The 16,367-nt window shown below is 36.8% G+C and overlaps 1 protein-coding gene across 2 annotated transcripts in view; it reads left to right on the top strand.

Annotated features, from left to right (window-relative positions):
- TC2N (tandem C2 domains, nuclear) overlaps positions 1–13,054 on the top strand; it is a 41,535-nt gene extending 28,481 nt beyond the window's left edge. For both annotated transcript variants that reach the window (XM_082733966.1, XM_082733965.1), the window contains exons 9-12: positions 227–418; positions 4,509–4,623; positions 7,593–7,792; positions 10,168–13,054. In XM_082733966.1, the coding sequence (XP_082590092.1) occupies positions 227–418; positions 4,509–4,623; positions 7,593–7,792; positions 10,168–10,278 (618 nt within the window). In that variant the 3' untranslated portion in view covers positions 10,279–13,054. The remainder of the gene's footprint in view (positions 1–226; positions 419–4,508; positions 4,624–7,592; positions 7,793–10,167) is intronic.
- The last annotated feature ends 3,313 nt before the right edge of the window (positions 13,055–16,367 follow it).

Below are 16,367 nucleotides of genomic sequence, written 5' to 3'. Positions count from 1 at the left end.
ATTAAAGAAGGCAGTATTCAAGATAAATTCTGGAAAAATAATTCATGGTCATTGTCATCTTAAGTTACATTGAAAAATATCTTTTTGTTGTAAAAAAATTTATATCTTCCTTTCCTACATTATAAAATGTTATTTTCATTTCTTTTGTATCAGCATATCTTTTTTTTCCAGTCCTTTTATCTACTTTTTTTAAATTATTTTCTTGTGTGTGTGGTTTTTTTTTTAGATTATCGAATTTATGGAAACTTTTGTTTTTGCTATTAAACTCCAAAGTCTACAAACTGTAAGGCTTGTATTTAAGATTCAAACCCGGACTCCCAGGAAGAAAACCATCGGAGAATGCTCACTCTCACTCAGAACTCTCAGCACACAGGAGATGGAATACTCTTTGGATATAATGCCACCTTCAAAAATTTCTGTAAGTGATAGTGGTATGTAATGTTGAAAGTGTTTTATACTTTTAGAACTATTTTTGGGGGTGAGTTTTGGTTGGAGTATAAACTGAACGCTCTAGAATATACTAGAGGATCAGGAAGGCTCTCAAGAAGAAATAGTAATAATAATAATGCTGATGTCATTGTTAAATAATACTTTTTAAGTAATTGATAAAAGGTTGTTTTATCAAGTAATTGATAAAAGATAACAGATACCCTTTGCCTTCTCTGTTGAAAAATAACCTTAGGGTTACCTTCTCCTAGTACATTTTATTTTTATTTATTTATTTTTTTAATTTTATTTATTTATTTGACAGAGAGAGATCACAAGTAGGCAGAGAGGCAGGCAGGGAGAGAGGAAGGGAAGCAGGCTCCCTGCTGAGCAGAGAGCCAATGCGGGACTCCATCCCAGGACCCTGAGATCATGACCTGAGCCGAAGGCAGCGGCTTAACCCACTGAGTCACCCAGGCGCCCTCCTAGTACATTTTATATAAACGTTTCATATGTCAGGGAAAATAATCCTGAAGTTAGTAGCTGATAACTTAGAATGAGCAAGAAAGAATCGTAAACTCCAAACTCAGAGGTTGCCTTAAAAGATTAGGAAGGTGGGGGCGCCTGGGTGGCTCAGTGGGTTAAGCTAAATATCTGAGTAAGCTAAATATCTGTCCATAAATTGGGTAAAATGGAGGCTCTTACGGCTGGGGTATTGCTTGTTTGTTAGTTAGTTTGTTTTGGAAAAGAACTTGATTATCTGTACCGCTTCTTGATTTTTGAGACCTGATTTTAATTCTCTCAACTAGCCAGTTAATTTCTTTCAACTAACTAGCTAATTTCAACTAGCTGTTGAAATTGTTTAGATATCCCTAATAATTTAATTCTGCAGCTTCTGTGTCAGGATAACAGTTACAGAAATCAGTCATAAGCTTCTGTAAGGTCAAGCCTATATGTGATTTTAAGTTCATATGGGATTTATATTTTTTCTGCCTTCCAAAATATTTAACATGACTTTAAGTGATTCTTAACCCTGGCTACACATTAGAATCACCTGGGGAGCTTGACAAACATGCCCGCATCTTGACCAGATAAATCAGAATTTTGTGGGGGGAGTGAGGGGAGGCAGGGGTAGGCCACAAGCATCTGTACTTCTCAGCTTTCCAGGTGATGTGGCGGTGCAAGCCTGGTTGAGAACCACTGAATTAGAGGGGAATTAAGTTAGGGATTAAAAAACAAAAACCAAAATATTTCTATAATCAAAAAATGATATTTTTAGTAGTTATTTCTTATGTATTATTTTCTGTCTCCATCTCCAGTGTGTTCCCTGTATAGCATTTATTACAACTTAGAATTCAGTTACTTGTTCTAAACAAAAGTAGCCTCTAGCTTCCATCTGTTTTCTTTATATTTGACTGTGCTTAGTAAGGGTCTGTTTTATTCTTGGCATTGAATACTGGTACATAGGTAGGTAGGAAAGAATAAATGATGAATGAAAGCATGCCATATTAGATTATTTTTATATTCTGTTGAAATATAGCAGATTTGATTTCTAACTGTGACAGGAGTTTGTCACCTTGCATTTTTTTTTTTTAATTAACTTGGTGTAGAGAGTAATCTGCAACCATATTTTACAGAGGGCACAAATATACTATTCAGGTGGTTGATTCATATAGTAACACTTTAAAGTCTAGGAGAGTGTATCAAAAGATAACTCAGCAAAGGTATTTTCTGGGGAATTGAGATGTTCTAATCTTATCTGCCTTGGAGAATCTGAATGAATGATTATGGCTGAGTTTCCACCAAATAATGTCATGTATTAGAGGTCTTACACACATTTGTATATCTGCTTTGTGCTAGGTGCTAGGCATACAAAAAGATTGGTGGCCTGAAGGAAGAGCTTAGGAGCTCTACTGGACCAGTGAACTTACGTTACTGAGGGTGAATATTTCATATTATTGGCTAAGGCAAAAGTAGTAGGCTTTATTTCCTGTGTCGAGAAGGAAGATTGGTAGTCTTTGTGAAAGTGACAGAGCCAGACTCACACTGATACAGACTCACACTGATACTGATTGCCGTGAACAGTAGAACTATCATGTAAGCTCATGCTTTCCTCGGTACAGAATTGTTGACCTTGACAAATAGTAATGGAAGTATTTATTTGAGAACCCAGATTTCTGTGTGGAACAATGCACAAGAGGTTCTCGTGCAGAAGACACTTCAACCACACAGGAGAGGTGGTGTTAGGTGACTTAATGCTCACACCAAACTTCGGAGCTCTCTGCTCTTGGTATCCCTACCGTGGAGACCAACACACTGAAGCCCTTGCCTGGTTTCCTCCAGCTGGTAGTTGGTGAGGCGGGATTTGAACAGAAGCACCGATTCCAGGACCGACCCTCTTAGCTCGACTATATAGTGCTCCCACCAAGGAGATATGGTCCAACATCACAGGTCATGGTTTCCTCCAATTATGCATAAGTTTTCACTTTCAACAACAATTCAAGGAAGGCTTAGAAAGTCTTCTTCAAAAAAAATGATACATTATTCAGGACCAGAGATCATATCTTATATCTTCCACAGTTTTGTGCCCGTTAAAAATACACTTAATATATACCTGCTGCTTGATTAGAATTTTAATTTTTTGGTGACTGGGAGATTGAAAACCACTTTGAATAGTTTCTCATGATCTAAATTAATATCCTGGAACATAGTAAGTAATTTGAATTCCGAAATGACACTGGCAAGTTGGAAATGGCAAACTTTTTGCTAAACACTGCTCGGTTTTGTATGAGTGAGTACTACAGGTGTGTAACACTAAGGGAAGTTTTGCAACCATTAGGTATTTTCATAAGTATGATCACATTGTGGGTACAAAACCATAATAAGGGGCCCCTAGGTGTCTCAGTTGATAAGCGTCTGCCTTCAGCTCAGGTTATGATTCCAGGGTCCTGGGATCAAGCCCTGCATTGGGCTCCCTGCTCAGTGGGAAGCCTGCTTCTGCCTCTCCCACTTCCCCTGCTTGTGTTCCCTCTCTTGCTGTCTCTCGCTCTGTCAAATAAATAAATAGAATCTTAAAAAAAATCATAATAAAAAATTTTATCCATAGTTTTCTTGTTGTTTTGTAAATAGTAAGTAATGTCCTTTTTAATCTACTTTTTTAAAATGCCAAGAACATGGGGCACCTGGGTGGCTCAGTCCTTAAGCGTCTGTCTTCAGCTCAGGTCATGATCCCAGGATCCTGGGATCGAGCCCCACATTGGATTCTCTGCTCAACAGGGGGCCTGCCCCCCCCTTTGTTTGTATTCCCCCCTCACTCTCTCTCTCTCTCTCTGCCAAATAAATAAAATCTTTAAAAAATAAAAAATAAAAAAAATAAAATGCCAAGAACAGTAGCATTCCTTTTTAATCAACAAAGACTTTAATTTAACTTTTCCCTTCTCTGTTTCTCCTTCATTTTATTGTTTGCCTCCGGTTTTCTTTGACCTTTTCCTTATTATTTCCTGCCTCCACTTTCACTAGCTCCCTTCTTGCCAGCTTTCTTCTTTGGCTGGCTCTCATTCAGCATAGTAAGTCAGCTCTTAACCCACACATTTGTTCCTTGTAGTAATCCTTTTTCTTCTGAGCTGGGTAGCACCTACTATCATGTCTACAATTAGAAAAATATAATGATGATTCTCATATTTGAAACTTTTTATTGAGCTTCATGTATTCTTAAAAATAATTCAAATGAATACATTTAGGTGTTTTTGGAAGTGTGCTGCTTTGGTGTTTATCGTGCTGACACTTTCTTTAGTATAGCTGCTTGGGAATTTAATTTGTTTTCAATTTGAATTATCTTCTGACTGCTCTGATTGGGAACAATCAGATATGTTGGTGTGACTTGGATTTTCAGAATCCATGAAAGTGAGTACCTCATATTTACAGAATCCATGACATTTCTCCTAACCATCTTATGGACCATAGCTTTTGTGTGTCAAAAAAAAAGCAGTGTTTTCTTCTAACTGTAGTTCTTTATTTCTAAATTTTTGAAATAACCCCAAATCTTATTCTTAATTAACAAATGGCACTCTTTTGATATCCAGGTTTGCCATGCAGAACTTGAACTGGGGACTTGTTTTCAAGCCGTAAATAGCAGAATTCAGTTACAGATTCTTGAGGCACAATACCTTCCAAACTCTTCAACACCTCTTGCTTTGAGTAAGTATATCCGTGGCTCAAAGTGGAATCTTTAGAAAATATTAGTAAAAAGTAGTTTTTCCTGCATTTCTTAGTAACGGACATTAAAATCTTAGTTACTTTTGTTATTTAACTTACTTACCTTTTAACTTAAAATTATTTTATTGGATTTCAAATTTCAGCCATTGTGCCTACTTTAATCCATGTTCACTTGGTTTTTATTCACTTGATGCCATTCCTTATTGAGCTCATCAGTTAAGATAAGTTGTGTTTTCAGAGGACTCTTAGATATATTTCACCAGCCTAGAAAATTTATTATTTTCCTAGTTTGCCCTTCATTTGAATGTATTGCTAACTAGAAACTTAATTAAAAAAATTTTTTTTAAATACCAAACTCAACCCTTGATACACTAAAATTTAAAATACCAAACTCAACCCTTGATACACTTTTCCTTCCCTGGGCCTTGGGGCACAAGAAGGGGTTCTGATAATTTGTATTGTAGGCCTGGTTCACATGGCTTCTCCTACAGCTTGGGATTTGAGATCCATTCTACCAGGGCTAGAGTAGGGTAAGAGTGCTCCCTCATTCCGCTACAAGAAGAGAGGATATTGGGAGGCAGCAGAAGCAATGGATGTCCACTCTGACTACAAAGACTGAAAATAAATGCAACTGATCATTCAGTTCAGGAAGCTAGGAAAACAACAACAGACAAAAAGGAAAGTAGAGGTGAGGAGTTCAGGTAAAGTTGAAGTTGATAATTATGAAGACAACAGCAAAAGACATAATCAATAAAACCAAAAGCTTTTTCTTTGAAGAGATCAGTAGAATAAACAAGCCCAGAGTAAGTTGGATTGAGCAAAAATAAAACATGAAAAGGGGGTGGATAACATTTCACATTCAGAAGAGATTCAATAATGAATTAGATAATACCTTTTAAAACTATACCTGTTCATTTGAACATCTATATATAATAACTGATTTTCAGAGAAAAAAAGTTGTTGAAATTTGCTCCAAAAGAGGGAGAACATCTGAATAAAATGATTAACCATGTGTAGATAGTTAAAGAATTGCCTCTAATAAAAGCACCAGGCCAAGATGATTTTACTGATAGAGGCTACCAAACTTTCAAGGAACATTTAATTCCTATTTTTTTTTAAGATTTTATTTATTTATTTGACACAGAGAGAGGGATCACAAGTAGGCAGAGAGGCAGGCAGAGAGAGAAGGGGAAGCAGGCTCCCTGCCGAACAGAAAGCCTGATGTAGGGCTTAATCCCAGGACTCTGAGATCATGACCTGAGCTGAAGGCAGAGGTTTAAGCCACTGAGCCACCCAGGCACCCCTAATTCCTATTTTTTTTTTATTTTTTTTATTTTTTATTTTATTTTATTTTTTTTATTAATTCTTTTTTTTTTTTAAGATTTTATTTATTTATTTGACAGAGAGAGATCACAGTAGGAGAGAGGAAGGGAAGAGATCACAGAGAGAGGAAGGGAAGCAGGCCCCCTGCTGAGCAGAGAGCCTGATGTGGGACTCGATCCCAGGACCCTGAGATCATGACCTGAGCCGAAGGCAGCGGCTTAACCCACTGAGCCACCCAGGCGCCCCCCTAATTCCTATTTTATATAAGCTGTTCCAAAGCAGGAGAAACAATGGAAAAAGTAACTTTCCGAGGTGAGCATATTCTCAATATCAAAACAGAAAAGATAGTGCATAGAAAAAAATAGCTATAGACTATTACCACTTATATAGATAGATAGAAAAATCATAAAATAAAAATAAGCAAATGAAATCCAATTTGGCATGAAAAGAATAAATTACCAGGACTACATAGTAGGTTAGTTCTAAGAACGAGGATGTCAGTAGAAGTCTGCAGATGCAGTTCATTACATTAAGAGGTGTCTTTCTTTAATCAAAACTGCTGATTGGGATTATCCATGATCTGCATCGTGTAAATCTAATGGTCTGTCCTCGGTCACCACTTTACAGCTCCCTCCTTTCTGGAAGTTCCCTCCTCCATTTCTTGCTGCTCTGCAGCTCCAGCTCCATCCATGACAACTTTGTGCCTGAACTGTAGGTGCCATGCATCCATCAGACAGGGGAGGATGCTTAGGCGGAAAGCTGTCTGAACCTGAATGTTAGCGGTGTAGTTTCCATCTTGCAAGACGTGACCCTCCTCCAGTTCCTTCCCACTTTTGGTCTTTTTTTTTTTTTTTTTAAAGATTTATTTATTTATTTATTTATTTGACAGAGAGAGAGAGAGAGATCACAAGTAGGCAGAGAGACAGGCAGAGAGAGAGAGGAAGGGAAGCAGGCTTCCTGTTGAGCAGAGAGCCCAATGCGGGACTCGATCCCAGGACCCTGAGATCATGACCTGAGCTGAAGGCAGCGGCTTACCCCACTGAGCCACCCAGGCGCCCCCACTTTTGGTCTTGAACAGTGTTTTGTTTTGTTTTCCCCAGAGTTGATCATTGTTATCCATGGGAAGCTTAGTTTGTACAACTATTCTATCATTACTGGAAGCTCTTCAGCTCAATTTATTTAAAGAATAGATTTTCTCTAGCAGGCATATGTTTAACTTCTGGAGTCGCAATCAAAGAATTTTACCTGCATAAAATTGGGAAGGAAATTCCTCCAGCTCTCTGAAGAGTTGGCCCCTATCTTTTGTGTAATACTTTTCAGTATTACACAAAATACTGTAGGGGAGTATTACTCCCCTACTGCTGACCATTACTTATGCCTACAATTTCCAGTCTTTAATGGCATTCAGGTTAGAGGAAGAGTCTGTTCATTGGAGGTCACTGTGGTTCTTTGTAAAGTGTGATTAAAATTACAAAGTTTACTATCAGCATTTTTTCTGTTATGCCAATAGCTCATTGGCTCTTTATAAGTGGCTTATATGTTTTCACACCAAATATAATATGTGAGTATATATCACTATATGGGATTTAAAATAAAATTTTACATATCAAAATTTCTTATTTTTTTAGGTTTCTTTGTGAAGGTGGGAATGTTTAGTTCAGGAGAGTTGATTTATAAGAAGAAGACACGCTTACTGAAGGCCTCCAATGGAAGAGTAAAGTGGGGAGAAACTATGATTTTTCCACTTATACAGAATGAAAAAGAAATTCTTTTTCTTATTAAGCTTTACAGTCGGAGCTCTGTAAGAAGAAGACATTTTGTGGGGCAGGTTAGTTGTGAGTTTTTATCTTGAATCCTTTCTTTGAACTTCTCTATGCATTGAAACATTTGGTTAACAAAAGGAATATAGAGTAAAATTGAAGTTGAATAGAGTAAAATTCTACAGCACCATAAATTAAAATTTGATGTTGCTACAAAGGTGAAATCCTGTCAGACTTTGCTTTAATACAAATAGTTGGAATTTCAGTGCAGTTAGGTTTCTTATCTAAAATAAATCTGTTTCTGAGCTTCTAAACTATAAATACTGTAAGAAAGATCAGTTTTTCAGTACCATTGACTAGTTAATGGTATTAATGCTAAGTATTTATTTATTTTTCTTCTATGCAGTATTTTTTTAAATACAATTATAAATTTAAATTCAGTTAATTAATATATAATGTATAATCGGTTTCAGAGGTAGAGGTCAGGGAAGTCAATCTTACATAACACTCAGGGCTCATTCCATCAAATGCCCTCCTTAATGCCCACCACCCAGTTACCCCGTTCTCCCAACCCCCTTCCTTCTTGTTTCCTATGATTAAGAGTCTCTTATGGCTTGTCTCTCTCTCTCTGATTTATACATTCACTAAGTAATTAAATCAAAATTTTTAAGGCTGCAGATGTCCAACTTACTTCATTCTGTTTCATGTTCAGTTTAGTGTTTAACTCTGTATGCTATTAACTGAATTATGTTAGATTCAGATTCCTAGAAAACATTAGTTTTGGCAGTGGTCGTGATGGTATTTAGATAGTTGATTTTGGTGTTTGGATTGCTGTGTTTAAAAATTCTTGTAATCTGTGGAAGACGACAACGCTTACTTGCCAGTCCAATGGGGACTTACTTCCTTTGTAGTTTATTTTACTCTGAGTAGATTAATGGTAGCTGTCCATTATCTTTTATCTTAATAATGATTGTTTGACTCCCATTTAAATTCCAAAATCTATATCATTGGTTTAAAAGCTTCTGTTTGATAACAAGATGTCATTAGCAGTCTATGTGAAATCCTAAAATGGTATGTGAATATTCAAAGATGGATATTAATTCTTTGACTCACTTCATCATGCATTTTACCTACAATCTTTGTTAAAAAAATTATGGATTTGTTGTTCCTCATTTATTCCTATTTTGGAAGGAGTTTGGACTCAAGAATTCATATATGTAGCATACTTTTCAAGGCCTTGAGGCCTGTGAAGTGCATTCAGTTAAAGTTTTCCTATATCCTCAAGCCCCAGCTATCATGTATGGATGGAATGGGAGATTTCCTTGACAGGTGATTTTTCATGATAACTTTTTTGGTGATTCCACTCTCTTGGTTGAGAGTCTAGTTAAAGAATTACAATTCTGGAAGAGATCTTGCTGGCCATCTGTTCCTGTGGCTTCTCTTAGGTTCTCAGGAGCCACCGTGGTAGGGGAAACAAATGCAGTCTCAGAGTCTCCTGATGTCAGCCAAAGAATGCTGGTGTTACCTGTTTCATATATTAGGTTCTATGTAGGATTTTATTTGAAGGAAAAATACTTCTGACCAGGAAATTAAGGGGAAGAGGTTTGAAAATCAGTGACCTGCTCCAATTTCTTTATTTAAAAGAATTAGAAACTGAGCCTCAGAGAAGTTAATTCCTGTTACTGCTAAAGCTGAGGTTAGCATTCAGGCTTCGAATTCCTTGTCCCCATTTCCTCTAGGCCGGTGTGAAGTCTTACATCTGCATTCTGCTCTGAACTTTGCTCAGATTCATTCATATCTGTTACCTAAAGTTACAGTTTAGATTTCAGTTAAAATCACAGCTTAAAATGTGCTTAAAAATGTGTATTTCTTACCAGTTTAACTTAAATCATTAGTCTCTGTTTATTTTCACAAAAATGATTTTGAATGGTTGGGATGAATTCTAAGTTGAGCTTCTAGATATACTGAATAACCAAGGATACTAATTACTGTTTTGGGAGAAATTATTTTAGAATATCTCACATCAAATTTTGAAGTTGGATTGGATCATATAACATTAGTCTTCAGAGTGACTAAACAGGTTAGGTGTTTTGACATATATTTGGAAAAATGGAATGATCGTTTGATTGAAAATATGTGAACCATGGCACCTGGGTGGCTCAGTGGGTTAAAGCCTCTGCCTTCGGCTCGCGTCATGATCCCAGTGTCCTGGGATCAAGCCCCATGTCGGGCTCTCTGCTCAGTGGGGAGTCTGCTTGCCTTCCTCGCTCGCTCTGCCTGCCTCTCTGCCTACTTGTGATCTCTCAAATAAATAAAATCTTTAAAAAAAAAGAAAATATGTGAACCAAACTTCCACTTGCCTTTCGTCAGTAAAAGGAATTAACTGTTTGAATTCAGTTGCCATTCTTATGTTAAGTTAAATGATAGTGCTGTTCCTTTACAGATTTGGATAAGTGAAGACAGTAATCACACGGAAGCAGCAAATCAGTGGAAAGAAACAGTTACAAATCCAGAAAAGGTTGTTATCAAGTGGCACAAATTAAACCCATCTTGAAGACATGACACGTTAATTTGGTGAAGAACTTGACATTGTTTTAGAAGACTTGTGATTTCAATTTGGTACCAATGAGAAGAGACATATCAATACCCTTGTTAATGTATTTATGGAGGTCATAATTATAATAATTGATGGATCTTATGGAAAATTAAATTTGATATAAAAAATGGGATGAATTATATCAAATATCCAGAATAAAGGGAGTGTTTTAAAACTTGCCAAAATATACAGTAAAAGAGTAGTATGCTAGGGCAAGTAGATAAATTACACAATCAATGAGAATTTCAACCATAGGTAGTTATTGCTATACTATGTTGATGGGTTTTTTTTTTAAAGCTTTACCTAGATATTAAAAATCTGGTATATCAAATCTCTGTTAACACTATTAGAATGTAGAAGACTTTGCTGTTGACTATTTCAGTGCTGATCATTATTGATTAGACCTTGACTCCACTGTTTACCTCTTGCTATGTATTTTCTCTCAGAAAGCAAAAATGAATTAAATCACTTCCAACTCTTCTGTATTTGGGAAAAATTTGTGCCCTGTTTTTCTAATTTCTTACCATAAGGCATCATATTGCCACTTTGTAAATTATTTATCTCCAAGAAACTTCAAATATATAAAACACTGCAGTTTGGAAAGAATAAATGAAAACACCAGAAGGTTGAAGTTTGATTGGAAACCTAGTGTATATACATTTTGCCATGTGTCTTTCTCTCTCAAATATTTTACCCTTTGTTTTCATTGGGTTTGGAGTAAGATTATCATCTGTATTATCCATCCTAATACTGCTAATTGCAGAATTAAATGAGCTTAATTAGCAAGTTCAATATTTTATGATAATCATTTCCTTCTTTTTAGTTTTTTTAAACATAAGCTACTTGTTCTATAATCCACAACATTATTTCCCCCATGTTTTTAAAGAAGTCATATTATAGTAAATATTCTCTCTTTGTTTTTATGTTTTGTTTTGTTGTTTTGTTTTGTTTTGAGGGGAGGGGCAGAGGGAGAGGGAGAGAGTCTGAAGCAGGCACCACTCCCAACAGGAAAACCAGTGTGGGGCTCAATCTCATAATCCTGAGATCATGACCTGAGCTGAAATCAAGAGTCAGATAGCTTGACCCACTGAGCTACCCAGGTGCCCTGCTAATATTTTCTATAGCAGTTTCTCTCAGGTACTCACTAAAAGTCAGCATGTGGGGGCACCTGGGTGGCTCAGTGGGTTAAGCCTCTGCCTTCAGCTCAGGTCATGATCTCAGGGTCCTGGGATCAAGGTCCGCTACATGTTCTCCGCTCGGCAGGAAGCCTGCTTTCCCCCCTCTCTCTCTGCCTACTTGTGATCCCTCTCTGTCAAATAAATAAATAAAATCTTATAAAAAAAATAAGTTATAATATGGGCATAATGTCAGGTTAGTTGGCTATACAAGCTATGGCCAAAAAAGAACAGCTCTTTGGAGAAACAGATAATGCCATTGTTAGCCTTAGAAAGTCCAACTTTAGTTTTGCTCATGAGTGGACCAAGTGCTCTGTAATCATGATTTTCCATTTTTCTTTCTGTCTTACCATGTTCTACAGATGCCACGAGATAGATGGTGATGTTAGGCTAGAAGATACTTTGGTATAGCTTCTGCATACACTCTTCATTCTAGTTGTTATGTTCTGTGTATCTCATTAAGATTTTCTCAAATGAACAATTCCTCTTTTCCTAGGTACCGTGTTCACAAGGCACAAAATATGCATAGTTTACTTGTCCTTTGTTTCCATTCCCTAGGGTTTATGTTATACTGCTGACAGGGACTCTCTAACACTGCATTTGGAAATAATTTTTTTTCTTAGATTTGTGAAAAATGCTGTATTGGTCAGTTTTCACATGAACTTTCAAGAGAGATCACCTTGTATGGTAGTGTTTTTAATCTTTGAGGCAAATGACTATTTTTTAGAGAAATTTTAGGTTCACAGCAAAATTGAGAGGAAGGAAGTACAGAGAGTTCCCAGATACCCTTTCCCCCCTCATACACACAGCCTCCCCCATATCAACATCTCCCACCAGTGTGATAACATTTGTTAAAATCAATGCATCTATACTGACACAGCATTATCACCCAAAGTCTGTAGCTTACATTAAGGTTCACTCATGGTATTGTCTATTCTGTGAGTTTCGACCAGTGCATAATGTCATATATCCACCACTCTAGCATCATAGAGAATAGTTTCACTGCCTTAAAAACCCTCTGTAAATGCACCTATTTTAGTAGCTACCAAATAAGTATATTGGCTTTTAGATAACAAATAACAGACATTATTGTTTTAAGAAATCTAGAACTTTATTTGGGCAGTTTTTTGTGTTCTTTTGAAACTCTCAGTTCCTAAATTTATTATATGTAGTCATGTATTTAATTCCATTTTAAATTATTTAATTTTTAATATTTTTGCAATATGTATATAATGTATAATTTCAGAGAAAGTGTGATTTCTTGGTTTCTTGTATGTCTTAGAATCCTAGATAAATTAAAAAAAACAACAACTTTTCATTTAAATGACCTTTCAGTTAGACTAGTATTGATACAACTAAGTTCCTAAATATTTTAATTAGTTTTACTTAAGCCTTTTTCAGGTATAAGAGGTACTGAATAAAGATGATATCCTGGTCGTCTCTCTGAAGCTTTACATGAAATATAAAAAGAAAGAAACCCTTCTGTTAATTAATAGCTGTTCATATTATGAGAAAAACATTAGAAGCTGGTAATAAAAAAATGAGATGGTAAGCAAAAATCACTTGTCTTTCTTTTTGCTTAAGCATTTCTTGACCTTTGCTCACTTATAACAAGGTGAAGTGGATGAAAGTGATGTTGGCTGACCAGAGAAAACCGTGGAAAGGTTCACATTGATAGCTCATAGTTTGTGCAGTGCTCAATCCCTCACACTGTGCTTATTTATAAACTTTCCAGTTGATACAGTTGGGTAGCTGTGGCCAATGTCCAAATACATCATCATTATTTGGCTTTCATGTGGTTTTGCCTGTTTTTTTGTTTTTGTTTTTTTTTTTGTTTGTTTGTTTGTTTTTAGCAGACCCCCTAGAGAAATTATCATTGAAGCATATCAGTTCCAGCACTTAGGAGACTGTTAAGAAGGAAGCAGTGGGACTTTGAACATCTGTAATTGTGGTCTGAAAATAACCTAAGGTGAACTTCTGCTTGAAAGCAGTTACATAAGTTGTTCTGATACTAATATACTGAAACTATATTTCCCAGGAAAATTTTTGTTGTCTGATCAAATAATTGCTTATTCTTGAAGGATTTTAGAAATTTTCAGTAAATGTCACCATTTTATACATGGCAGTAATGGATATTTCTTTTTTTTTTAATTTTTAAATGAATATTTCAAAGGATATGTTTTTCCTTTTGGTATTTGGTGAGGTATGTTGAAGAAAGTACCAGATAAAATACCTGTATTTACACTGTATTTGTCAGGGTTTTTCAGAGAAATAGAACCAAGAGATGTATGTATATGTAAAAACATACATACTTTTTAATTATGAGAAATTGGCTCATGTCTTCATGGAGGCTAAGAAATCCCAATGTATAATATATACTGCCGTGAATGCTGGAGACCCAGGAAGGCCAGTGGTCAAAGTTCAGTCTGAATCTGAAGGCCAGAGAACCAGAGAAATCAATGGTATAAATCCCAGTATGAGGCAGGAGAAAAGGATCAATTCCTTCTTATCTCCCTTTTATTCCATTTAGGTTTCCAGCAGATCAAGAGATGCTCACCCACACTGAGGAGCACAACTTACTGAGCCCACTGAGGCAAAGGCTAATCATGTCCAGAAACATCCTCCCAGACACACCTAAAAATAACGTCATCTCGGCGCCCCTGGCTAGTCAAACGGACACATACAATTTACCAGACATCGACTCATGTTCTCTTGATGGGGCAGCTGGATTTAGTGTTCAGTGATCAATCTCACATGCCTGAAGTTTTGGTTGAAACATTTGAGTTGAGGAAAGAATTATGAAAATTGAGTGTGTATTAAAGTACCATGTCCATGTTGAAACAGAGGTTTAGTGTTTAAAAGATGCTAAAAAAGTTAATGTTGCCCTCCAAAATGGGATATTTTGTCTGAAGGTGAATGCTGCCTACCATTTAAGTCATTTCTTGGTGGAATTTTTTTAACTTGGCAATTACTGATTTTTAACTTTTTCATGTATGGAGAATCTGGTCTCTAAAATAACTATTTTATTAGTTAAAACTGGTAACTAAATTAAATTACAGAACAATAACTCTATTAACTGTTAAGCTATATTAAACCATAGGACTCTCATAACAGCAGATGTCCAGAAAGAAATTTCTATATGTCTTCTCATGTGGTATCTGATTCCGTGCTAAGCTAAATCACTGCGTAAGATATGTCTTTAGATGATGCCTGTATTTATTCAGTATTGATTTTCATATTCATATGCTGTACAGTTTATTTTCTGAGCCACCAATCTTTAGTTTCTGAGACAAAAGGATGATAAAAAGCATCTGTCCTTCATAATAGGACTAGATATATTTTAACAGATTTTGTTGACTGCGGCTCTTACTGATTTTAGTTTAATTTCTGGGTCTTTAATATTTCTTATTATGCAAGGTATAGAGACTTGATACGGAAACAACTACATTTTTAAAAGAGCCATTTTGTGTACTTAATAATTAAATGTAAAAATGTCTATGTAGTGCTTTTTGCAAAGAACTGTTGTAGGTGCTTGCAGGGACAGAGATGAGCCATCTCCTTACTCTGAATATCCTCTTTACTATACTTTAGTGTATACTCTTTACTATATTTTAGTAGGGAAATAAAGCAGTATAAAGTAGAATTGTAGGAAAAAGCAGGATTTGAGGGATGGACAGCATGCTTTAGAGGCTCAAACAAAATCTACCGGCTGGAAGAATGAGCATCTCTGATTTTTTGGTCTTTTTTTCAGTAGGCTCCACATGCAGGCTGGGGCCTGCACTAACATCCCTGAGATCAAGAGTCACATGCCCTACTGACTGAGCCAGCCAGGTGCCCCTGCCGCTGAAGGAATTAGGAAAACTTGGGTAAATCCCTGATTTGGAGCACACAAAACCAGGCAGATTGGTAGCACTGTTCACTCACGGTCACTCTGACTGCCTCACTGGGAGTCTGGCTTTGTTTCTTTTGTCAGTTAAGTCACTGTGAAAAAGTTCCTACTTCCCTGTACCCTCTTCTGACCTTCGGCCCACCTGCTCCTTTCTTTGCTCTCAGTGGAACATCTTATTTCGTGCCTCACGAAGAAAATGGTGTCAGGCATTCCTTCCACTTTCCATCATCATATCCACAAACTTACTTTTTACCCACGTCCATCCTCTATGATGTTAGAAAGTCCGCAGTCCTTGTGAATTCTGAATCCTGTCCTTGGTTTTTCCAGGGATCTCAGTCCATCTGTCATGCCGGTTTTTTCTTTTATTCCATGAATCTCTCCTCCTCTGCTGGGTTCCTCTAGCGTCATTCCCACCTCCCTGGTGTGTGCAGGACTGTCTCGGGACGGGCGGGTGAGAAGTCCCATGGGAAGAACCCAACGGACATAATCTTGAGGGTTGTCTCTATACTGATGAGGAAGACACCGTAACAGAGGTGAGAGTGGCATGTTCCTCGTGCAGCTCCCCACCCCCCACACTCCCATGCCTGAGCCTGTCTGCAGTCAGTGGAGATTTCCAGAAGCTCTGTTTCATTCTCACTGGGGTTTTTGATCTTTTCTCACTTTCCCTCTCACACCAGTCTGTTCCCAAGTGTAATTCAGTGTAAAAGAACTCAGTGAGCAGGAGGTTTAGTTTCTCAGCACAGCCTCTCTTGGGTCACCTGTACTTTAGGCCTCCCTCCAGTCTATTTTCTTCTTTAAAAAAATTCCTAGACCTCTCACCCTGTTCTAGATTCTGCCTTATGTGATCTGCCCTTTAGAGATAATTTCCAGCTATTCGGTTAGCCTAATCTCTCCTGTCTTTCATCCCCACACTGCACTGAACCTGATTTTGAAGTTTTCAATGTTTTTCAGCTATTATTTCTTTATTATCATCAACTTCTTCC

Source organism: Mustela nivalis (assembly GCF_964662115.1).
Source record: "Mustela nivalis genome assembly, chromosome: 6".
Classification (NCBI taxonomy): domain Eukaryota; kingdom Metazoa; phylum Chordata; class Mammalia; order Carnivora; family Mustelidae; genus Mustela; species Mustela nivalis.
Note: the sequence above shows the minus strand (reverse complement) of the source record. Positions and strands in the feature narration are given on the sequence as shown.